The sequence below is a fragment of the Henckelia pumila genome, chromosome 1 (assembly GCF_033568475.1).
Source record: "Henckelia pumila isolate YLH828 chromosome 1, ASM3356847v2, whole genome shotgun sequence".
NCBI classification, from domain to species: Eukaryota; Viridiplantae; Streptophyta; class Magnoliopsida; order Lamiales; family Gesneriaceae; genus Henckelia; species Henckelia pumila.
In genome coordinates, this window is record NC_133120.1 from 138,952,394 (window position 1) to 138,977,834 (window position 25,441).

The window sequence follows — 25,441 nt, forward strand, 5'->3', positions numbered from 1 at the left end:
ACCATAACGGTTATTTATTTGGTTACTCGCTACATTGTGAAACTGGTAAAGTTTGTAGCTACCGAAATTGCCAACGGTACCATCACTTTAAAAGGTTTTTATCCCGAATGGGCTATACCTACTTACAATATCATCCGCGTGCTGATGTATGCTTTTATGTTTGTGGTGATATTCCCTTATTTACCCGGATCGCAATCCAAGGTATTTCAGGGAGTGACTGTTTTTATTGGTGTGCTGTTTTCGCTGGGATCATCATCTGCTATATCTAACATGGTGTCGGGGATTGTGCTTACCTATATGCGTCCCTTTAAAATTGGGCGACAGGATAAAGGTTGGCGAAATTATGGGCGATGTAATTGAGAAAAACCTGCTGGTTACCCGTGTGCGTACTATTAAAAACGAAGATGTAACCGTGCCTAATGCCTCCATTTTAAGCGGGGCTACTGTTAACTATACCTCGTCGTCAAAAACTTTGGGATTGATATTGAACACAAGTGTTACCATTGGTTATGACGCGCCCTGGCAAACTATTCATAACCTGCTCATCAGCGCGGCCGAGGCTACAGATGGGATCCTTGCCGAGCCTAAACCTTTTGTACTGCAAACAGCGCTAAATGATTTTAACGTAAGCTACCAGATAAACGCCTATACCGATTAAGCCGGGTAAAATGGCCATGATCTATTCAGCGCTATATCAAAACATCCAGGATAAGTTTAATGAAGCGGGTATGGAAATTATGTCGCCGCATTTTACAGCCATACGTGACGGAAGCCATATCCAGATCCCCGAAAATTGTAGCTGATGGGTACAAAAAGCCGGGGTATAAAATAGAGCGGGAGGAGTAGCGTGAATTGTGGGCCAAGCTTAATAGACGTTATAAAAAACGTCATTGCAATGTATGAAGAAATCCCAAGCTACACAGGGCGGACCTGCCTATCGGGTATTGCTTCGTACCTCGCAATGACGCGCGGATAGATTTTCTCCTTAAAGTTATTTGATTGCTTACCCGTTTATCCAGGTAATTTGTACTCCAGCATTGGGTTTTTCATACGTTCGGCTACACGAAGTAAGCGGGCCGGAAGGTTTACCACGTAATCGCGGGCTTTTTCGCCGGCTTCATCCAGACCTGTTATGCTTTCGATATGCCAGTCGGTTAAAAGCTCTTTCAGGATATCAACATAGTCGATAGCTGTGTAAATGCCCAAGCGCTGTGCAGCATCGGTAAAGTGACCAAAAGTTTGACCAACCTTTAAACCAACTTCACGCAGGAAGTGGGCAGGCATCACAATCTTTTTGCGCATCATATCTTCAAAAGCTATCATAGCCTCGCTTGGGTCTACCTCAATATTTTTTCGATAAAGTATTTGTAAGCTTTGGCGTGACGAGCTTCGTCAGATGCGATAACACCGCACATTTTTGAATAGCAGGGGATCACCGTATTTTTTTGCCTGTGAAGCTACACGGCGGTGAGATACATTGGTTGCCAACTCCTGGAAAGAAGTATATATAAAGTTACGGTAAGGGTCATGACCGGTACCGATATCAAAGCCATCGGAAATAAGGTATTGGGTAGAGATCTCCATCATGCGCATATCCACACGACCAGACAGGTACAGGTATTTGTTCAGCAGGTCGCCATGGCGGTTTTCCTCACCAGTCCAGTGGCGGGTCCATTTCATCCAGCCACCTTCTTCGCTGTCAGATACGCCTTCAACCATGGTAAGCCATGATTCGTAAGTAGGCAGGGCCTCTTCGGTAATGGTATCGCCAATTAAAACGGCAATCAGATCGTATGAAAGGCCTGCTGCGCTTTCCTGTAATTCTTTGATCTCAGTAAAGAAAGAATCCCTCGAAGAATCAGGCAAAAAATCAGACGGTTGCCAGATGGTGTCAATCGGTTTCAGGTATTCATGTATTTTTTCTAACATGAACTTTTCGATGTGCACCATTACTTCTCTGCGCTTTTCTTCAAAAAATCTCATAACTGTATATTAGTGAGCAAAGGTAACTAAATTTGTTACATTAATGTTTAAAATTTCACTGTGTGGCGCTAATTGCGTCTTTCATACACAGGGGCAAATTCTCAATAGACGGCCTGCCGTTAAACAGCGAAAAACTACTATTATACTCCCAAAGTATGCCAGGAATATCAAGCCGCTTTAACGCTTTACGAACCGCTTTGATGTAACGGCACCGGCTATCCAAATCCGCATATTTATTATACGCGCCATATTCGCCACATATAACAGGAACATCATATTTAAGCGCCCAGTTTTTAACAATTTGTATTTATCATTTATTGATTGTTCATTGCCATTCGCGCGGTACATATGGTAGTTACTTTCGCCTGAAGTATTTTTTGCTTTGGGATTAAGTGCAGGAAAATTTTCCGCATTGTATGGAAATGATACCCCGGTGGTAGCCGCCTGGTCGCCCACCCAGCTTGCACCCTGGTGGGTAAAAAAGAAAGGTTCGTAGAAGTGAAAGGTGTAAATAATATTTTCATCGGCAAGCCTTTCAAACCTGCTTAACTCGTAGATACTGTTATAGTTTGAAGCGCCAACAATCAGCGTACGTTGCTTGTCGATTTTACGGATGGCAGTTACGATATTGTACGCGGCATCTTTCCACACTTTGGGGTTGATGTGGGGCGGCTCATTATAGATCTCAAAATAAAGGTTGTCATAACTTGCAGTTTTATACCTTTTGGTTAATTTTAGCCACAAATCAATTATCAGTGGTGTTTCGGTAAGATAATTATTATCGCTTAAACGGCCATAATGGTAATCTATCACCAGCCTAAATCCGTAAGTTTCGCACTGCTCAATAACTTTATCTATATAGGTAAACAGCTGTGCATTTGTTTTAGGATTAAAGGAAGTAAAAGCCACAGGCAACCTGATGCTTTTAAAGCCCAGTTTTTTGAGCAGCAGAAAAACAGATTTTTTAGGCGCGTTTTGAGCCAGCGAATTTTCATTCCAGGTTTGCTCGAGCCATGAAATACTGATGCCATTATTTAGATTTTTGGCACGTTGAAACGCCATTAAACGCGCTTGTTCAGGATTTGGACGACTTTTTGCAACGGAGGTTTATGCTATTGACACCAGCAACAACAAACTTGTTTGAATTATCGTATAACGAATATTTTTATTAACCAATTTTTTAACCGGATTAATTTAAAACAACGGCCTTAATTTTTAATTACAATTCAAGATAACGAATAATGTTTGTTCAAATTACTAACGAAGAATTAATTAGAGAGACCTCAAAAAAGCATGGTACCAAACCAATAATATAATATGGACAATTATATTCTTATACCCGCTTTTCAGCATTGTTGATTTTATCTACGCTACAAATTTTTGGCTGCAGTTTTTCATTATCCGCATTATAACCATCCTGATCATATATGGCCTGTTTAGCTATTTTCAGCATAAACAGTTCAGTTATCGCATATTGCTGCATATCAGCTTTTTATGCTCTCGGTAACGGCAGCTATATTGTGCAACCTGGTAAATATTCAGTTTTTGACCATTTACTTTATGTTGTTTGCTACTACACTGCTGTTTTTTAACCTGCAGGTGTTTTGGGAGCCGTTAAATTCTATTATCCAAACCTTAATGGCATTGCTGCTACTTGCCATTTTCTTTAACCTGCTGAGCGAATACAACCTTGATTTGGTTTTAAGCAATGGCGGGCAGATCTTCTTCATTATTGCGGGTATTTCCTGCTTAATACCCGGCCCGTTACAAAGTTATCAGCGTGAGGTACGCTCACAGATCATGATCGAAAAATCAAACGAGCAGCTTAAACAGCAAAACAAGGATATCGCCGAAAAAAATAACCTGATCGATTTGCAGTACGAGCAGCTCGTAAGCTCGATAGCCAGAAAAACAGCTTCATTAACATAGCCGGACACGACCTTAAGAACCTCATTGGCTCTATAGTAATGAGCAACAACATGATCAAGGAGGAAGATTTCAGGCTGAGTACCGATCAGAAAGAGTTTGTTGGTTATATCTCCGAATCGGCCGAGAAAATGCAGTACATGCTTAACAAACTGATGGATGTTAAGGAGATCGAATCGCCGGAGATGAAGTTTAACATGGAGATCTTTGATATCAACGTTGAAGTAATGCACGTTTTTAAAGGCCTGTACGAAACGGCCCAAATGAAAAACATCCACCTGGTAGATAATATCCTGAAACTGCCCTGAACGTAAGGCTCGACAGGGTGTTTACCGGCCAGGTGTTTCAAAACCTGTTATCAAACGCTATTAAGTTTTCGCAAACCAATAATACAGTTAAAGTAATAACCAGCCTGCAACGTCAGAAATTTGTTTTCGAGATCATTGACGAAGGTATAGCGATAGGTCAGCAGGAATTGGAGATGATGTTCAATAAGCTTAAAACCCTTAACGACACCCATGGCATGACTGAAAGCCGTTTGGGTTTGGGTTTATCAATTGCCAAACTGATGACGCAGGAAATGGGCGGCGAATTAACCTACCGCAGCGATGACAACGGCAATTATTTCAGAGTAGAATTTTACGTAATAAATTAATATTTATACCCAATGAATAAGTTTTTTACCTTATTAGCCTTTATTTTATTATTCAGCACGGCTTCACAGGCTCAGGGCAACAGCATTGCATCCTTTAAAGCTTATGGCCATGAAGATGACATGATATATGGCATGAGCGGTGCAACTTCATTTTATTTCAAGATCACGCCTTTGGTTGAAATGAATGGCAGTAAGCTGGTGTTATTCTTTGAACCATCGCAGGCACTGATAAAATCGCATTCATATATTAACTGGTTATTAATAATAAGCCGGCATACAGCAGTCGCTTAGGTCCGGATTCTATCCAGAAGATTACCCTTAACCTGAGCCGTGCCGACCTGAGCCCTGATAAGTTCCTGAAAATTCAGGTTTAAAACCCTGCTTACCATCACCGATGACCAGTGTAAGGACCTGGATAACCCGGCTATGTGGTTAAAATCAAGAATTACTCCTACCTGAGTTTGGTTAAAAGCAATAAAAACTTCTTCGATAACGTAAATATCAGCAACTGCTTCGATTCAAAAAAAGCGATAGTTTATCCTTCAAACCCAAGCCTGCATGACCTTAAGGCTGTGGCCTGGGCTTATTCGAGGTTAAAAAAGACCCAAACTCGTGAAATAGCGGTTTATGAAGAAAGCAAACTGCCAGATAGCGTGCGCAACTACATCAGGTAGGTACTGTAGATAAACTGCCTGCCGATCAGCGTGAATTGGTAAAAGTTACACCACAGGCTTCGCAAGGGTTGTTTTACCTGCATAAATCGGTAAGCCTTATAACGGATACCATTACCCGGATGATTGATATTAAAGGCCAGCTTACCCCTGTTAAAAACAGTAACACAGGAGCAAGCCCCTAAAGAGATCTTGTTGTTACCGGCGGCGACCCTGCCGGTTATGAAAAAGCAATTACTGCTTTGGGTAACATGAATATCCTTAATTCAACCTATGGCGATTACCTGCTGATTGAAAAAGCCGAGAATACCTTCTTCAAAACCATTGATGAAACCGCTCGAAATTATCGCTGAAACAAATTGGTGGTGTAAGCGATTTTCTATCGGGTATTGGTTCGTTAAAAAGCGCTTACAGCTTTAAAAACAGTGATTTTAGCTTTACTCCTAAAGAAGTGGAGATCCGTTTTGTAGCTAACTACAGCGGTCTTGCCCCTGGCGACCGTGGTTTCTTCAATATATACCTGAATGGTTTACTGATCAGCAGTGAAAAGCTTGATGCTTCAGGTAAGCTCAACATTCTATATTACCATTAACCGCTATCAGCACCATAAATACAACACGCTTGAGGCCGAATTCAGGTTTTACCCTACCAATGGTAACTGCCGTAACAGCTTCACCAACTTTTTTGCCGAGGTTGATGTTGATAAATCATACCTCGAATCAAAAAACCCGTTCATCACCAGCGACCTGAGCTTTTAACCAGTATCCTGAGGCGTTTAACAGCGGTACCACCAAAATTGTAGTAAGCGAACAATACGCCAAATATGCTGCCGCTGCTATGGGCGAGATCATTTACGAGCTTAACAATACATCAACGCCAATAACTTCCCAGAGTTTGTTTACTCAAAAGACATTGATGTTAACGAACTGAAGAAAAATAACATCATAGCCCTGCTTTCAAAGGACGACAAGATCCTGAAGGAGTTTGCCGATGCGCCAATTCAGTTTGATAAAGATTTCAGGTTGTACTATACCGATAACAATAAACCGGTTTACTCCCTGTCTGATACGGTATCAAACGGTTTGGCCCAGATCTTTACGGGCGAAGTAATAATGCCACGCTGGTGCTTACCGCAACGGGTAGTCATGTTGCCGAAGCTTTTCTGGCGGTATCAAAATCAATTACCGAGCAGCTTTCAACCCTGTCGAGCAACGTTTGTATCTCTGATGTTAACTCTAACAAATACCTGTTCAACATCAACAAATCGAGCGAAAACCTGGAATATATTGATACCAAAAGCGGCCTTACGCGTTTCTGGGACAGCTATAACCTGTACATTTTGTTAGGCATCCTGATCCTGATCCTGCTTTCGTTCCTGTATGTGCGTTCGAAAGTTCAAAAATCGCAGGATCTGTTTAACGATTAATACCTCACCCTGCCCTCTCCAAAGGAGGGTTTTAAGAAAAAAAGCTTAGAGAGGGCTTAAAAAAAGAGCTCCCTCTTCTTTGGAGAGGGCCGGGGTGAGGCTCTTTTAGCTTTTGTTTAGACACCTTATATGGATACACTGAGTATTTCTATTCCTGAAATTTTGGTTGCCCACGGATTTATTTCGCCGGCCGACCAGGAAAAGATCCACGCTTTTTCGGAAAGATCGGGTATGTCATACCTTAAAATAGCCCTTAACTTTGGCTATGTTTCCCGTAAAAATTACGAACGCGCTTTAGGTAATGCCGGCTACCAGTTTGCCGACATCCGCAATGAAGCCTTCGACCAAATGTTCTGGACAAGGCAGAGCTGAAATTTGTGAACGATCAACTGGGCCTTCCGCTCCGTATCGAAAATAATAAGGTGGTTACCATCATGGCCGACCCTGGTAATGACCTGTTCCTGGATTTTGTAAGGTTTACTTACGATCTTGAACCTGAAGTTATTGTAGCGTCCGACCTTGAAATTACCTGGCTAAGCCACAAGCTTCTGGGTGATAAATATGTTAAGGCAGCAGTTTTTGACCTGGTTTAAACGCGATCCTAAAAGTTCGGCATCAACAACTTTCACGCCACGGCAACTCGCCTTTATTTTTATCATATGGGGCATTATCGCCATTGGCCTGTTCCTTAACTTTAAAACAGTATCCATCGGCATTAACCTGGTTATCAGTTCGTTTTTCTTAGTGGCGATAATCTTTAAGCTGTTTTTAGCACTGGTAGGCTCGCGCTTTGAACTGCATCAGGCTGTTACTAAAAAAGACCTCGCCAATATTATAAACGATGAGCTGCCTATATACACCATATTGCTGCCCGTTTACAAGGAAGATAAGCTGATCAAAAAACTTATCTGGAACCTTCAAAGTCTTGACTATCCGCGCGAGCAGCTGGATATTAAACTGGTTATTGAAGAGGATGATGAGAAAACATTAAACGCAGTAAAAAATCTCGACTTTCCATCGGTGTTTGAGGTTATTGTGGTGCCTTTCCACATGCCTAAAACCAAGCCCAAGGCCTGTAACTACGGTCTGCATTTTGCAAGGGGGCAGTATCTTACCATTTATGATGCCGAAGATATCCCCGATACCGATCAGCTTAAAAAAGTGGTAGCCCTGTTTAAAAAGCTGCCCGAAAACTATATCTGCATCCAAAGTGCGCTCAACTACTTTAACCGCAACGAGAACTTCCTTACCGGATGTTTACCCTTGAGTATTCGTACTGGTTTGATTATATGTTGCCCGGCCTGGATACACTGGATATCCCCATCCCGCTTGGCGGCACCAGCAACCACTTTAAAATGGATGCACTGGTTGAGCTTGGCGCCTGGGACCCATTTAACGTAACGGAAGATGCCGATCTTGGCGTTCGTGCTTATGCCAAAGGCTATAAGGTGGCCATCGTAAACTCATCTACCTACGAGGAAGCCAACAACAACTACTGGAACTGGATCCGTCAGCGTTCGCGCTGGATCAAGGGCTACATGCAAACCTACCTGGTGCACATGCGTAACCCTGTAGGCCTTATAAAAAGGATAGGCTTTAAAGGCTTCCTGGGTTTTAACTTCTTTATCGGTGCTACATCTGCAACATTCCTGATTTACCCGGTGCTGCTTATCATTTTTGTGTGTTACCTGATATTTGATTTTTCAACCATCCGCAACCTGTTTCCGGATTGGGTGCTGTTCATGTCCATATTCAACCTCATGGTGGGTAATATCCTCATGATATATATTAACATGATGGCCGTATTTAAGCGCCGTTATTTTGAGCTTATTTTGTTTGCTATAGCTAATCCTATTTACTGGCTGCTGCATTCGGTTGCCGCATACATGGGTTTGTATCAGCTTATCACCAATCCGTTTTTACTGGGAAAAAAACCAACCACGGTTTAAGTAAGGTTAATAACCCCACAAACGTTGTTAAATGAAAATTGCCAAAAGTACATACCTGTTTATTTTTACCCTTGCACTGGCAGGCTGGTACCTGTTTATAGGTATCTACCTTAACCAGTTGGGCTACTATAACCAGGAGAGCCTGTTTTATATCGAAAAAACCAAAATAGTGTTTGAAGGGCTTGGCAACCGCCTTAAGGTAATGGGCCTTACTGCGCCGCTGTTGCCTTTTTATTCCACTTTTATATTTTCGTCAATAAACAGTTACCTGGCGCCGGTAATGGCATCGGCAATAGGTACGGCAGGTTTGTTCTACCTTATTTCGCGCTCGTTTTTGATCAGGGTTAAGGACGATTTTTACCTGTTTATGGTAGCCATTCTGTTTGTGCTGCACCCTGGTATTATTTATATGGCCTGCTCGGGCAAAGCCATTTACCTGGTAGTTACGTTTTTGTACCTGTTTTTCCTTAACCTGCTTAAGTTTTACCGCTCCAATACTACATTTCACGTATCGGTAGCCAGTATGTGTTTGGTAACACTTATTTTTTGCGATTATCGCTTTATCTGGCTTACGCTGTTCTTTATTCCGCTGGTGTTGTCTATAACGCTGGCCAGCCTTAACCTTGGCGAAAAGGAGTCTATTTTCAGGTTGTTCATGAGCTTTAACAGTCCCTCGTTAAGGCGTAAGCTCATTAATAAAACCTTTGCCATTTACGTGATATTGTTTATACTGCCAATAGCGTCGTTGATATGCTACAAGCTGCTTAACCAAACCCACGCCAGCGATCTTAATTACTTTATTGAAAGTCCGCTGGCTACCTGGAACGTGTTGGTTGATAAGCTTAATTACGATACCGTTTCAACCGCGGTAAACTACCAGCTGCCCGAACTCAGCATCCTGATATCATTAAGGGTAATTTATTTTTGCCCGCTTATACTGTTTGGCATGTACCTGCTGCGCGAAAGCACCTACCAGGTATTAACCGTTATCACCCTGTTTGCCTTTGTTGAGTTTTTGCACATTAAGTACGATAAGCTGTTCCTCACTTACCAGTATTATCTGATCTTTTTGTTTGTGTCGCTACTGTGTATGGTATTTAAGGTGCATACCATCAAAAACAAGCTGGCAGTTAAATTAGGACTTGCCTTTGTTATTGTATTGCAGCTATATACAGGCTACATCTTTTTAACCCATTCGCTTATTACCGACGAGCGCCGCTTTATTACCACGCTTAACCGCCTCAACCCGAATACAGATCAAAGCGAAAGCAAGGAGATGGCAGAGTATATCAACAAGCTGCCCGATGAAACGCACATCCTTATGGACGATGCCGTATCATACCCCATTGTAGCATTTACCAATAATGTAAAAAAGCTAACCCTGCCGTACCAGCTTGACACGTTCCTATCGGCCATTGAAACCCCATATAAATACGACGACTATATCCTGATAGCCACCCCTAAAAACCCATTCACCGGCTACACACAACTCAACGACAGATACATTTCCCGAAATCCGTAGGCTAAACAGCGGCGTAAACTACAAACGTGTTTACGAAACCGATAGCTGGATTTTGTACAAGGTGGTGTCGTTGCAGTAGTTTCAGTTGGCAGTTTTTTTAGTAGCACTGGCAGTGAGCAGTTGCCCTGGGCAAAAAAAAACCCCTCTTGAGAGGCTAATAGCCCATCAAAAGACAGTAAGAAGTTTTTAAGCGTGCGGGCTGTGCGATTCCCTCCCCAGGGAGGGTGTAGGGAGGGGTTTCATCGACAGGCTTATTCACTAAATGGCGTATAAACCCCTCCCTGCCAACCCGCAACCCTAACGCACCCCTCCCAGGGAGGGAATTGTGAACTCAGAAGTAACAGTGGGATACGCGCGACAGGTAAACGCTTTGCTCAGCACCCGGCTTAGCGTTGGGATGTTCCGTGAGGGAGAAATGAAAAAAGGAGGGCTGTCAGTCTGAGCCTGTCGAAGACTCGTGTGCAAAGGCCCTACCCGCTATGCTTCGACAGGCTCAGCATGACCCCATTTTTAATTATGCATGGGTAGCCTGTCGAAGGACGCGCCCAGAGGCCCTGCCCGCCATGCTTCGAGGGCCTCAGCATGACACCCGTTGTAATATCCACCACAACCCCTTAACCCCGAAATCAAAAATCCCTATTCCGAAATTAAAACAATGGCGTTGCCTGCGGCCCGGGCTTTACACTCCAAATCCTCGCCCTGGGCGTTACGCGCGAAGGCCTGTGCGGGCTGTGGGTTTTCCGTTGCAATCCCTAACGTGGCCGGGGCTCAAGGGCCGAAAGAGGGGGAATACAGTTGCAAGCTCTGCTTACTGTTTAGTCCTGCATGCTGGCCACAAGGTACAACCTTGCGGCAGCGTTTTGATTTTTTTGCTATTGCAAGGCTGTGCCTTTTGGGCTATTTGCTAAGTGTTGGATTTGCTGGCGGTAGCAGGGGGTATTGAATACAATACTGATATACAGGTCGATTGCCCACTGCTGAGGTCGGTTACTACCCATGCTATTTTTTCCATGTGCATAATTAATGGTTGGTTTACTTTGTGAAATTGCTAAAAATATTAGTATATTTGCAATCAAACCTTATTTTTTTCATGGACCTGAATACTATAGCAACCATTGGCCACCAGAAAACCATTAAGCCGTCACTAAAAAGTTGGCAACGGTTTATTCATAGTTCTGTATTACACTTAATGTGGATCCTAATCAAAACAAGTTTCTGGGAAACTTGCCCGGGCTATGTCAAACTCTCAAAGCATAACCCGGTACGCAGAAAGCCGAAGCAATCTGATATATTATGTTAACAATTTAACAACATGAGCTGCGTGAATGCTATAAAACCCATTAAATAACTTACACAATAAAAGCATATTCACCACCGTGGTAAACAGCAGTCAATACGTTCAATCGTAAATCTTTAAATCTTAAAATAAATCTTAAATCTATGACAACAATTGCAAATTATGGTGTGCTTACAACCTACGTGTACACACCAGGTAATGAATCTGTTTTTCTTCTGGGCTATTATTCAACTGGAGATGGAGGCGAAGGTCTTTTTAATTGGGATACATCAGGAAGCCATTCTGCAGATGGCGGAACTGTTGTTGGCAGTGGCTCGGGCAAATGGGTAAGACAATATGAAGGTGCCATGAATGCCAGGTGGTTTGGTGCAAAAGGTGATGGTATTGCTGATGATAGAATTACTTTAACTAGTGCCATTACCGCTGCCAAGCTTGCCAATAAATCCTTATTTATACCAGCAGGCACATATTCTATACAAACTGTACAAGCTGGAACTACAACAAGTATACAGGTTAACGGAAGCAGTGCGGCTGATGGATTGGAGCTTTTGGGAGAAACAGGGACAAAAATAACTTCGTCTGTTACCCCCGCTGATGGTAGCGGTAATACACTTTTGAGGTTTCAAGACCAATTCATGAATGTTAAGATAATGAATATAGAATTCGAGAGCACCCATGGGCTAACTACAGGCTCTACTCATTGTATTGGGCACAATGGTAATGGAACGAGAACCGGCACTCAAATAATTGACTGTAGTTTTACAGGATTTAGCCAAGCGTTGTTTATTAATGGCTCAGAACAATTAGTTGTAAACAGGTGCAAATTTTATTCGCCACTTGGACATAATAACGCACAAACCAATAGAAGCCCTGCAGCTTATATTCTTTTTACTGATAACGACAATGGTGTTAACATTAACCCGACTATTACAGAATGCTATGCTGAAGGATTTAGCGGTACGGTTGATAGTTCATTTCCCGGGGCGCTTGACGGGTTTATTTTTGGCAACCCAAGTGGTGCGGTAATTGCTTTAAATACCATGAAGAATTTTTCGCAGGAAGCGATATTTATTCAACCTAATACCTTTACCACCAACAGACCAACCTTTATTATTAATAACACCATACAATATGATCTTTCTGCCGGATCAGGGAATTACGGTATCAGATGTGATGCCAGCAATATTGATATTAGCAACAACACAATCATTAATGAAAATTATGGTATTCTTTGTCGTGGAGCGGAAGCAACGAATCCATATAAGCAAAAATTTACCAATTTGCGGATTTCGAACAACGATATAAATATTTCTCCAAACGCTACGCTTGCACAACGGGCTATTTATATACAGGGAAACACCACAGGAAAAACTGATAATTTTATCGTATCAAACAATCACATTACCTTAAGTGGGGTTACATTAACAAATACCATTAATTTGATCACCATTGCCGATTGCGAAAAATCTATAATTGATAAAAACACGGTTAGTATTACAGGCACTACCGGAATGGATGCAACTCATCAACTGAATATTTATGCATTACTCAATAGTAATGATTCTGTAGTATTTGGTTCGTTGGATATTTCAGGGAGCTACAGCAATCTTTTTACGTACGGTACCGGAAGCAATACTAATATCACATCTTTAAACCCTACAAAAGGAAATGTATTATTTAAAAATGCTTCATACACTGTACTTGCCACCGATTTTTCCATTCAGGAAACATCTTCATTAGTGATTTTTGCCGATGCAACTCCTGCAGGCCTCACTATAACTCCGCCGGTTGGAGCAGCCTTTGCAGGTTACAAGATTGCAGTTATAAAAACAGATTCAACCTCAAATGTAGTTACAGTAGCCAATGTTACGGGTACGAATACCTTAACTGCACAAGGGCGATTAGATTTCGTTTTTTAACGCTACGACTAACACCTGGTGGACAATATAATTTCTGTATAACTAACAGCGTAAAAGATCGGGAGGGATACTCCCGATCTTTTTTATTATTCGATTTACCAGCGGCTATTCAACATCCTGTTCACACTCCCCACGCTCATATCAAGCCGCTCGGCTATCTGCCGCTGGCTCAAACCTTCATCGCTTAATTTTTTAGCCTCGCGGTTCATGCGTTCACGCTCTTGCCGGGAGGTATCGCGCAGGTGGTTTTTCTCGCAATCGTTACCGTAAAAACAAACTTTAAAAAGCCGTTGTGCCGTTCCAGTTGGGCAAGGCATACGTTATCGGCGCCATAAGTTTCGGCGGTGCTGCGCTGCTTAATTTGTTTTAGGTACCGCTGGCCGGGGGCGGAGTGGCTTTCGCCCATGGCAAAGGCGCTGTCGCAAAAATTGATGAGCATTTTACTGCCCTGTAAATCGTTGCGGCTAAGCGGCAGGCGGGGGTACGCTTAGGCGTATGGGCTAGCACCAGTATACTGATACCGTGGCGGGTTTTAAGTTTTTTCAGTTCCTTCATCAGGGTGAGGGCGGCCCCGGCACTCTCGGTTCTGTTGCGCAGGCAGGTAATGTTATCAATAATGAGCACTTCTGCGCCGGTACGCTTAATGCCCCGTGTTAAAGCCTCAATCACATACTTATCGAGCTTTTGGTAGTGCGAGCTGGCACGGTTAAACTGGTTGTATTCGCCGCGATAAAATTCGGTGGCAAAATGATAGCGGTTTTGGCCGTCGGTATAGCGTTGTTCAAACTGCTTGCCGCTAAGCTCAAAATCAATATACAATACCGGCGAGGCTTCGGCCCCAAGCGTAAAAGGTGCTATAGGCTCACCGCGACTAATGCTGTCGGCCAGTTGTACAGCCAGCAGACTTTTGCCCATATTGGTATCGGCAAACAGGATGCACAACTCGCCCTGCAGCCAAAAGTTGCCAAACAGCATCTGCGGCGTTTCGTGTTCGGTTTCCATAACCATCCACTCATTGGCCGGGTAAATGTCAAATAGCTCAACCACAGCATCCGGGTCCGACATCACAATCTGCCCCTTACGCGCGGCTGCATCCGCCATATCCCTCACATCCTTTTGAATCATTTGAACAACCAGAGGTTTCTCCGAAGTATGGTCCATAACAATTATTGCCCCGTCCCGCAGTTAAAGCGGTACAATCCATCGCTATTTGCCGCAAACCTGCCGGCAATCATGAAGGGCACTCAAATTTATCCACTAAAAAGCCTGCGGTTGGTGGCACTATTTTGTCAGTGTTCAATTTTAAAAAACGAGGTGTTCAATGTTTTTTAAATAGGCATTGTAAGTGGTTGATTGCCAGTAGTAATTTGTTCAAATAGTGTTTTTAAATAAACTCGATGATTTGTAAGTGTCTGATTATTAGATGTTCAGTTTCGGGACAAAACGTAAAGTGTTTACACTTTCAAAAATTGAACAGTGTGGTTTTATTGAGTATTCCATAGAGGAACTTTTCTTGCGCTCGTTTGTAACGAGTGCTTAACATGGTCTTGCGATTGCATCGCACGATCGTTAATTTAGCCTAAACCTCTTTTTCACAATGTCACATCAATACAGAGTCAGAAACCATGAAGAAATTCATTTTATAACTTTTACGATAGTAGACTGGATTGATGTATTTATACGGCCCGGTTACAAGCAACTTATTATTGACTCACTTATTTATTGTCAGAAAAATAAAGGTCTTGACATATACGCATTTTGTTTGATGAGCAATCACCTTCATTTGTTAGTATCCGCTGTAGCGCCCAACAGGTTACCCGACATTGTGCGCGACTTTAAAAAGCATACCAATAAACAGATCATCAAGCTCATTGAAACAGAAAATGAGAGTCGCAGAGATTGGATGTTATATCGGTTCAAGTACCATGCAAAATTTGACGACCGTATACAAAATCATAAAGTATGGCAAGATGGTTATCACTCGATTGAATGCGACCGGGAAGACATACTTTTCCAAAAATTAGATTACATTCATGACAATCCGGTCAAAGCAGAGATTGTAAGCTATCCTGAACATTATATTTATAGTTCGGCGGCTAATTATGTCGGGCAACCAGGTTTATTGGAAGTTACCTTATTGGAAAGAGGCTTTATAACTGTAAGCTTTTAGTTTGCTTACGTTACAAACGTAAGCCCATGTTAAGCGCTCGTTACAAACGAGCGCAAGAAATTGCGTAGCTGTATGACATGGCTTTTATTAATATGATCGTTAAATTTGATCATCAATTAAACCGTTTGTTATGAACACTGAAGAATTAAACAGCCCCTTTGGTAAACTGGGTAACCCGGCGCGGCGTGCATTGGCTAATGCCGGTATTACATCGTTGCTTGAGTTATCAAAACTAACCGAGAAAGAGTTTTTGCATTTGCACGGCGTGGGCAAAAGTTCGGTGCCGATAGTGAAGGAGAAAATGAAAGAAGAAGGTTTAGGCTTTAAAGAATAAATAAGTGAACCCCTGTGCCTTCCCGCACAGGGTGTAAAGCTTACAGTATATAATACACGTTTGCTTTAGCGGCGGCAGGTTGAACTGCTGCCTTTTCACTCTCATGTTTATCGTTAAGCATCTGCTTCAAATCGCGTTCAATGGTTTGCGAAATGGCAGTTGTTGGGGTGTCTGTTGGTTTGCTTTCAAATGGGTCTTGCAGATGAATAGCCATTTTCTCTACCAGTAAAAATGCTGCTGCTATAGCTATGATAAGCGGTACTTCAAACATACCGAAGAACTCGATAAGGCCGAAGGGCAGCAGGATGATGAACAGGTACAGGCAAAAATGGATGTATAAACTGTACGTAACCGGGAACACGGTGTTCTTGATCCGCTCGCATTTACCCATGGCATCGCACAGGCGGGTAAGTGTACCATCAATTTGTACCTGCTGATAATCATTAAGCCATCCGTTTTTGTAGGCCAGCCTTAAATCCAGCCCGTGCAGTTTTAACAAGCTGTTAGGTACGTTGCTAAAGCGGTGGGTAAACTTCACTTCTTCATCAACCAGTAAATGGGCGTTTTTGGCATAAGGGTCTTGCTTGCGTAAAGATTGACTTAAGCCGTAGCACCAGGCTATCTGGCGGTAAACAAAGCGCTTTTTAAAACCTTCTATTTCTTCGCAGTCAGCTTTATCGCCATCTAAAAAGCTAATCAGCTCGCGGGTAAGCGACCTCGAATCGTTCACTATGGCTCCCCAAATGCTGCGGGCTTCCCACCAGCGGTCATAAGCCTGGTTTGAGCGGAAGGCCAGCAACAATGATATGATGGTAGCCAATATAGCCGGAACAGCTATCGGGATTGAAATGCGGTATTCAGGGAAAAAGCGATGGAACAGGGCGATAGTTATGGCATAACCGGCAACAAGTAAAAGCTCGTTCTTGATTTTTCCCACCACATACTTTACCGGGATATTTTCTTTTAGTAACATAGATAAATGTTTTAAATGATATTAATAAATATTAAACCTCCAGCAGCTCGTGCTCTGCTTCGTTCTTCACCAAGGTTAAAGGCTGTTTAACCTCAGTTTTAATGGTAACTATCTTATACCCGCTTCGTTGCATGAGTATAGTAGGGTCGAAACTGTTGGGTGTTAGCCTTGCGTAGCTATGATTTTCGGGCATGGCAATCAGTTCGGTTTCTTTTGCTTCCAGATAGTTTTTGAATACAGCTACGGTGTTGCCATAAAAAAAGTCGGGCGTAATGTTCTCTATCTGATCTGCATAGTCGTTTTTCAGCATGGTACAGCCCGCGTAAAAATCGTCGTCGATCAGTTGGTATTCCCGGCTGCGGCGGGATAACAATAATAGGTCGGATATAGAGTCGGATAGTTGCAGGAAGTGAACAAGCGATATATTCAGTTTTTGTTTTGAATAGCGCTGGGCTAAAACAGGTATAATGTTTAATGATGATAAGGTGAAATCAGACGGGATAATGATGTTTAATGTTTTCATGATGATACCTTTTTTGTGTTTACTACTGTTTGTTGATACAATAGTAGGTACCGGGCATTAAAGCGGTTTAAGAAAGAAATTAGAATGTGATTAGAATTGATTTTTGTTGCATCACCACCGCGTCATTGCAAGGTACGAAGCAATCGCGAACCATACAGAGGGATTTGCATAGCTGCGCTGTAAGCTGGGGATTATTGATTATAGTTTGCTTTTTATGGGTATTAATGAGCGCCCTTCAGCCGGCTATCTTAGTGTTTTATAAAAACTTATTTGTGAGTTATTACTATTAAGTTTTCGTTTTGTGACTATGGGCGTTGCCTCCGGCCCGTGCTATCCGCTCATACTGCACAGGCATTATCCACAAGGCAGGTATCCGCTACTATCACTAACGCGGCCTCTGCGCACGACCCTTCGACAGGCTCAAGGTGACAGCCCCCTTTTGTCATTTCACTTTACCTATAACGGATGTCATGCTGAGCCAGTCGAAGCATGGTGGGCAGGGCCTCTGCGCACGACCCTTCGACAGGCTCAGGGTGACATCCCCTTTTGTCATTTCACTTTACCTATAACGGGTGTCATGCTGAGCCTGTCGAAGCATGGTGGGCAGGGCCTCTGCGCGCGACCCTTCGACAGGCTCAGGGTGACATCCCCTTTTGTCATTTCTCTTTCAGAGTTCAACGGATCTACCCCTTATAAACCGGCAGCATCACCCTGATCTCGGTGCCTTCGCCCTCTTTAGAGATAATGCCGATATTACCCTTATGCAGTCGCACAATATTCAGCGCCAGGGGCAAACCTACACCATGCCCCTCATACTTGCCCGTGTTTGACGCGCGGAAAAATGGCTCAAAAATATGCTGAACATCGCTTTCGGGGATACCTATGCCCTGATCTTTTATGCTAAAGATGATGCTGTTGTTTTCGGTATACACCCTAAGCGTTACCGGCTTGTTTTCAGAATATTTGCAGGCATTGAGGCCTATATTACTTATAGCCAGTTTAAGCAGGTTGATGTTTCCCTGCGTTACCAGGCTATCCACATCATCGGGCAGCGACGAAAAATCGATGCTGAGGTTATTGGTGGGGATGATATGGTCTACTGCATCTTTTACCATAAAGGCCAGTTCATCGGCACGGATCTGTTCCCAATTCTGCTTTTTACCGTCGAATCCGCTTTGTGCCAATCCTAACAAACTGGTAATAATATCCTGCAAGCTTTGAGTGCCGGTCAGGATTTCTTTAAGGTTTTTATGCAGATCGGCCCCCGGTGTATCAATGTTTTTGAGCGAAAGTTCGGCTTCGCCCTTAATAATAGCCAGCGGGGTACGCAACTCATGCGAGGCATTGCTGATAAAGTTGTTTTGGGTTTCAAAGGCGGTTTCCAGCCTGTCGAGCATGTTATTGAACGTTTGGGTAAGCTCGGCTATCTCGTCTTTACCGCTGTAATCTTCCAAACGCAAGTGCAGGTTACTTGCTGTAATGGTATTTACCTTTTTTATGATCTTACGTACCGGCTTAAAAGTATGGTATGAAAACCGGCGACCGATAATATAAACGATTAATATGGAGCTGAGAAAGCAGATGATCAACACCTGTTCAAGGTCATTAAGTTCGCTAAGGCCCGATGGGTTGGTTGCCGAAACAACAATAATGGCATCCCCCTCGGGAAATGAAATATATTGCCGGCGTAAAATACATTGTTGGCTTTAAACCTTGATTTTCCGTTGTAGAGGATATTATTTATCAGTTCGCGGGGAACGCCTTTTATAGTTTTGCCTTTGGTATAAACTTCGGGTTTAATAACATACTGCTTTTCGGCAATGAGGCGTTCAAGATAGCGCTGCCTGATCTCCTTGTACATACCAAGGCTGTCGCGGTCATTAAGGTGATGAATTTGCGAGGAGATGTTTACCCGGGTTTCTAACCGTTTATAAAAATCATCAAAGGTAAACTGGTGTACAAAATAAAAAACAGCGCTGCTCAGTATCAATATTACCGATACTGTTAGCCCAAAAAAACAGCAGCGCTACTTTTTTCTGAATGGTCATGCGGCGTTATTTTTTAAAATATAACCCATGCCAATAACCGTGTGGATAAGCTTGTTGTCAAAATCCTTATCAACCTTTTTACGCAGGTAGTTGATATACACATCAACCACGTTGGTACCCATGTTAAAATCAATGTTCCAAACGTGCTCCAGTATTTCAATACGACTGAGCATGTGGTTTTTGTTTTTGGCCAGAAACTCCAGCAGGCGGTATTCGGTAGCCGTAAGGTCAATGATCTTATCGCCCCGTTTAACCGATTTTTCGTCGCCGTTGATGATCAGGTCGGCAATTTGGATCACGTTTGCCGGTTGCGCAAGGTTTGTATTACGACGGGCGAGGGTACGGATGCGGGCGTTAAGCTCGGCCAAACTGAAAGGCTTAACCATATAATCGTCGGCACCGCTGTCAAGGCCTACCACCACGTTTTCGGTAGTGCCCAGGGCGGTAAGCATGAGTATGGCAGCGTTTTGGTTGGCCTGCCGCAACCGTCTGCAAACCTCAATGCCATTAATGCCGGGTAGCATGATATCCAGAATGATCAATTGAAAATCCATTTTCATGGCCATATCCAGCCCGGTTGTACCATCAAGGGCAACACTTATTTCGTGACCTTCGGCAGTAAGGTCGCGCTGGATAATGGATACCAGTTTGGGTTCATCTTCAATTAACAAGATCTTCATTGTGGCAAATATATATTACGCTTAGTATAAACAATAAATAAGCATGATGTTTTAGTTAAACTCAACAGGAATATCGGTAAACTTCGGCCAGTTATTGGTAAGCTACTGTATCAGCACCTCTGTCCGCAAGGTGCCGCCCCCGCTACCGGACGGACGCCATCCTTATAAAGTTCAACCACTGACGGAATCTGGTGAAGGTCAGTAAGCATGAGTATTATTCTTTAAATGTCACTTCTGCGAGATTTTTCAAATACTTGCAAATAGGATACAAAATATTCATTGCCGTTGGTTTTAACCAACGGTAGAAAAAGCTGGAAAGTCTTGGCTTTAGCCTAATTATGCAAGCGGATTTGGGCTGAAGCCCGTCTTACTGCGACTCATTATTCCGTTGGTTAAAACCAACGGCAATGAAGTTTTATCTAAAAATGGTCGAAGTTTAGCGGTAGTGTAGCTTCGGCCAGTTATTGGTAAGCTACTGTATCACTTCTGTCCGCAAGGTACCGCCCCGCTACCGGACGGACACCATCCTTATAAAGTTCAACCACTGACGGAATCTGGTGAAGGTCAGTAAGCATGAGTATTATTCTTTAAATGTCACTTCTGCGAGATTTTCAAATACTTGCAAATAGGATACAAAATATTCATTGCCGTTGGTTTTAACCAACGGTAGAAAAAGCTGGAAAGTCTTGGCTTTAGCCTAATTATGCAAGCGGATTTGGGCTGAAGCCCGTCTTACTGCGACTCATTATTCCGTTGGTTAAAACCAACGGCAATGAAGTTTTATCTAAAAATGGTCGAAGTTTAGCGGTAGTGTAGCTTCAGCCAGTTATTGGTAAGCTACTGTATCAGCAACTCTGTCCGCAAGGTGCCGCCCCCGCTACCGGACGGACACCATCCTTATAAACTTCAACCAGTTATGTGATGTTTTAGTTAAACTGATCAGGAATATCGTTAAATTAAAGCGATATTAATTGTAAGCCAGCTTATGCCTAATCCTTTCAAAATCATCAGCAACGCGGTGTGCCTTGTGCTACTTTTAGGCATATTAGGCTGTCATCATGAAAGCAAGCCGATACATAAAAAGCCGTCTAAAAAAGCGGTTAAGGCAAAAGCAAAGGAATATGTAGAGGTTAAATACACCGAGCCGCAGCTTATTGCTTTTTTTGATAGTGTGGGTAGGTTGCCTGTTGAGCCTTTAGCTAATAAAGCTGCTTTTTGGGCTGATTCTGTTTTTGAGAATTTTACAGAGCCTATGAGCAGGGTGCTGTCTGATGCTGATTTCACGTTATTGAAAAGCTGTATACGTAAGGGGATGATAAAACCAGTTGATGCCAGAAGCATATTTGGCGAACTAAAATTTGATAGCACCTGTACAGCGAAAGGGTTGTTTGATTCTGTTAAAAAAGGAAATGTTTATTTGCAATATTATCCTTTTGGCGGTAAGAAAAGCAAGTTTGACGAATTTGGAATATTAGTAGGGGATGCGGGACATTGCGACAGCTCGGAACTGTATTTTTTTAAGGGTAATAAAATAATAGCAAAGCAAAGTGGCTACAGTAGGTATACTGATAATGTGCAATACTTTAAAAATGTGGATGGCGAAAGTATAGTTACCGGCGAATGGAATTTAATGAGGGTTCGGGTATTTGGTGGTTTAATTCTTTCTTTTATAAATACGATGGCGATAAATTAATCCCTGTATTAAATGAATTAATGAATTCAAACTTGTTACAGCCTTCGCCATGGGGCATTCGTGAAATTTGGCTGGAATCGACCATTCAACATACTAATCCTTTAGTCATGAAGTTTGTTTACCACCAACAATTTCAGGATACCACCGAATATGATCATTATGTAGCTGATCCTAAGCGGGGGCCTATGATAGTTGATGATTCAACATTGGTAAAGTATACCTGGAATGCACAAACAAAAAAGTTAGAAGCGCGGCTTGAGTCATCTAAAATAAACAAGCCTCAAATATTGTCATGCTACCTTATTGATAACGAGCTTTTGTTTATAAACGCCTATCATCAAAGTTAAAAAAGATGATGCTTAATAAAAAGAAGAAAAGATATATACTTCACTATTTGAATAATATAAAGAATTATCAAAACGAACCTCCTGAACACCTAAGCATAAATGATACTCTGTAAATGTAACTTCTGCCAAGTCCCCAGATACTTGCAAATAGGATACAAAATATTCATTGCCGTTGGTTTTAACCAACGGTAGAAAAAGCTGAAAAGTCTTGGCTTTAGCCTAATTATGCAAGCGGATTTGGGCTGAAGCCCCTCTTTTCGCCATTTATTATTCCGTTGGTTAAAACCAACGGCAATGAAGTTTTATCTAAAAATGGTCGAAGTTTGGCGGTATTGTAGCTTCGGCCAGTTATTGGTAAGCTACTGTATCAGTACCTCTGTCCGCAAGGTACCGCCCCTGCTACCGGACGGACGCCATCCTTATAAATTTCTATCAGTTATGTGATGGTTTAAACTGGTCAAGGCAATCCTTCCGTCACTGGTCGAAGTTTAGCGAAGCGTAACTTCGTCCTAAAACCCCGGAAGCATTCTGCTTCCGCAATTCCGGTTAAAATTTATTTCAAATAGTATTCAGATAAAGGCACTCAAGCTGAAAGCTTGGACTATTTTAGGACGAAGTTACGCTTCGCTAAACTTCGACCAGTATAAAGACCGCTAAAAACAAAAAATGCCCGCTCATTGGCGGGCATTTTCAAAATATCAAAGAAGCAATCTATCTCTTCCCTGTCACTCCAAATTTCTTTTCAAAGCCACTCAGTTGTGTACTGAATTTGTTGAACAGTTGCGGCTGTTTATACTGCTTGCTAAACTCAACCAAGCCACCCAGTATCTGCATAGAATATTGCAGATCGCGGTTTTCGAGGTTGGTTTCGCCTTTTTGCAACAGGGCATAGCTATACGTAAGCTGATTGTTTACATAATCGTCAACCAGGTTTGCCAGCTTGTTGCCTAACGGAATGTCGTTTAGGCGGTAAGCGTTTTCAATCATGTAATATTTGCGTACCGCAATCTCCAGCGAGTTGATGGTGGTTGGCATTACGTCATCATATTTCTTAAGCACCTTACGGGCCGAATCAGGTTTGCCTGCTTTTGCCAGGTCATCGGCCAGGGTTGAGTACAGCCTGGTGATAAGCGGGTAAAACATCGTCATTGATTCATGATCAAGGTAGCTGGCATTTTTCATATTGCCCCACCTGTATTTGGTCATCATGTTTTCGTACATTTTACCGGTGTTGCTGGCCTCAAGCGGTCCAACAGCTGTATCCGGTTTTAGCGGCAATAAACGATACGCAAAACCTTCGTTATACATATACTTATCCAAACCAATCATATTGCTGTTTGGTACGGTAACCGAAAAATAAATAGGGCGTTTCCAATCATTATGGGTCAGGATATCCATCATGGCCAACACATCTTTAGTAACATAACGGCCGCTAAATGTCCAGTCCATTTCAGGTGTTATCCTGTCTTTATCGGCTGCTGCTACGGTGCCTGTTTTAACAACTTCGTCGGGATTAACCGTTAATTTGAATTTGTTGGTTGGCAGGTAGTTGGCAACATCACCGTTATTGTACTCAACCATAGCTTCTTTTTTGTCAGAAGTGATAAAGTCAAAAACATCTTTTAGCTCGGTTGCTTCCGGGATTTTCTGGTCGTTGAAATAGATCACATCGCGTACACCGGGTTTAAACTTATCGTTAGTCATGCTGATAGGCAATGGTTCCGACTCGTTCATCTTATTTTTCATACCGCGGATGTACCAGTCGGTACCCAGCAAGCTCAGGTTTACGATACGAACATCCGGACGGACGTTTTCAACCTCTTGAATGTACCAAAGCGGATAGGTATCGTTATCGCCATAAGTAAACAAAATAGCATTTGGCGCGCATGAATTAAGGTAGTTGTAAGCCATATCATGCGGGGTAAGCTTGGTTGAGCGGTTATGATCGTCCCATTCCTGGTTAGCCATCAGTAAAGGAGCGGCAACTAAACAAACTACTGTAGAGATGATAGCGCTTACCCTGGCGTTAAGCTTTTTGCTCAATACATCGGCAATGCCTATCACGCCTAAACCTATCCATATAGCAAAGGCATAGAAGGAGCCTGCATAAGCATAGTCACGCTCACGAGGCTGCAGCGGATCCTGGTTCAGGTAAAGCACAATTGCTAAACCGGTACAAACAAACAGGATAGCAACAACACCGGCTTCGCGCTGATTGCGGGCAAAATGAAACACCGCGCCAAAAAGGCCTATGATAAGCGGTAAAAAGAACAGGCGGTTATAGCTTTTGCTTTCGGTAACTGAGTAGGGAAGGGGCTTGCTGAAATCCCATCCGCTAATCCATTCACCATCGGCTCCGGAGCCAAGGCTTTGGCCGTCAAGGTCGTTAGAGCGGCCAACAAAGTTCCACAGGAAGTAGCGGGTATACATCTGGTTAATTTGCCATTTAGCAAAAAAGTTAATGTTTGAACCGAAGGTTGGATGCTCGCTTTCACCAAGGCCGGTCCATTCACGGTAAAATTCCGGGTGACCAGGTTTGTCGCTAAACATGCGTGGGAATATGGTATTGCGGTCGTAAACCGTATTTAATTTTTTACCTGCAACCTCATATTTAGTTGCACCGCGACGGTAAATATTAGCGCCTTCAGTTTGTGCTGTAGCTTCCGAATCAAAAAACTGACCGTACAATAATGGGGTATCGCCGTACTGGTCGCGGTTAAGGTAGCTATTCAGGGCGAAGGCATTTTCCGGGTCGCTGTTATTAAGGTTAGGGTTAGCTTTTGCACGTACCACAATCATTACAAATGAGCTGTAACCAAACAGGATAAACAGCAAACAGATCAAAAAGCTGTTAAGCGCAAAGCGCTTTTCGCGGATCTTTACACCATACTCTAATAAGGCTAAAATACCTACGCTTACTATAAGGCCAATAATGCCACCGCTAATACCTAATATCAGCACAAAGCATGCTGCCGCTAAAATAATGGCAGGTTTAACCGGGTTTATAGTATAATAAATACCCGCTACAATGGTGATGATCAATAAAATAAAGAATACCACAGCGCCGCTGCCAAAGCCCATGCCCAGGGTATTTACAAAAAGCAGATCGGAAAAAGCCGCGCCTTTTACGGTGTATTGGATAACTCCCCAAAGCACAAATGCTAATGCCACAACACTGGCCAAAAAGGTAAGTAATGTACCTTTGGTAGTAACGCTTTTAGCCTTGCGAAAGTAGATCACGAGGCCAATGGCAGGTATCACCAGCAGGTTTAATAAGTGGATGCCTATAGAAAGGCCCATTACATAAGCGATAAAAACTATCCAC

The 25,441-nt window shown here is 42.7% G+C and overlaps 2 protein-coding genes across 2 annotated transcripts; both read right to left on the bottom strand.

The window, feature by feature from the left end:
• Positions 1 to 1,392: 1,392 nt before the first annotated feature.
• On the bottom strand, positions 1,393 to 1,950 carry LOC140874098 (stearoyl-[acyl-carrier-protein] 9-desaturase 5, chloroplastic-like). The gene has a single exon (XM_073277374.1). It carries the CDS (start codon positions 1,948 to 1,950, stop codon positions 1,393 to 1,395), a length of 558 nt encoding a protein of 185 aa, XP_073133475.1.
• A 12,564-nt stretch (positions 1,951 to 14,514) lies between these two features.
• On the bottom strand, positions 14,515 to 16,825 carry LOC140874099 (uncharacterized). Its single transcript, XM_073277375.1, has 2 exons — positions 15,897 to 16,825; positions 14,515 to 14,569 (listed from the first exon to the last, which is right to left on the bottom strand). Exons 1-2 carry the CDS (start codon positions 16,823 to 16,825, stop codon positions 14,515 to 14,517), a joined length of 984 nt encoding a protein of 327 aa, XP_073133476.1.
• Positions 16,826 to 25,441: the final 8,616 nt, after the last annotated feature.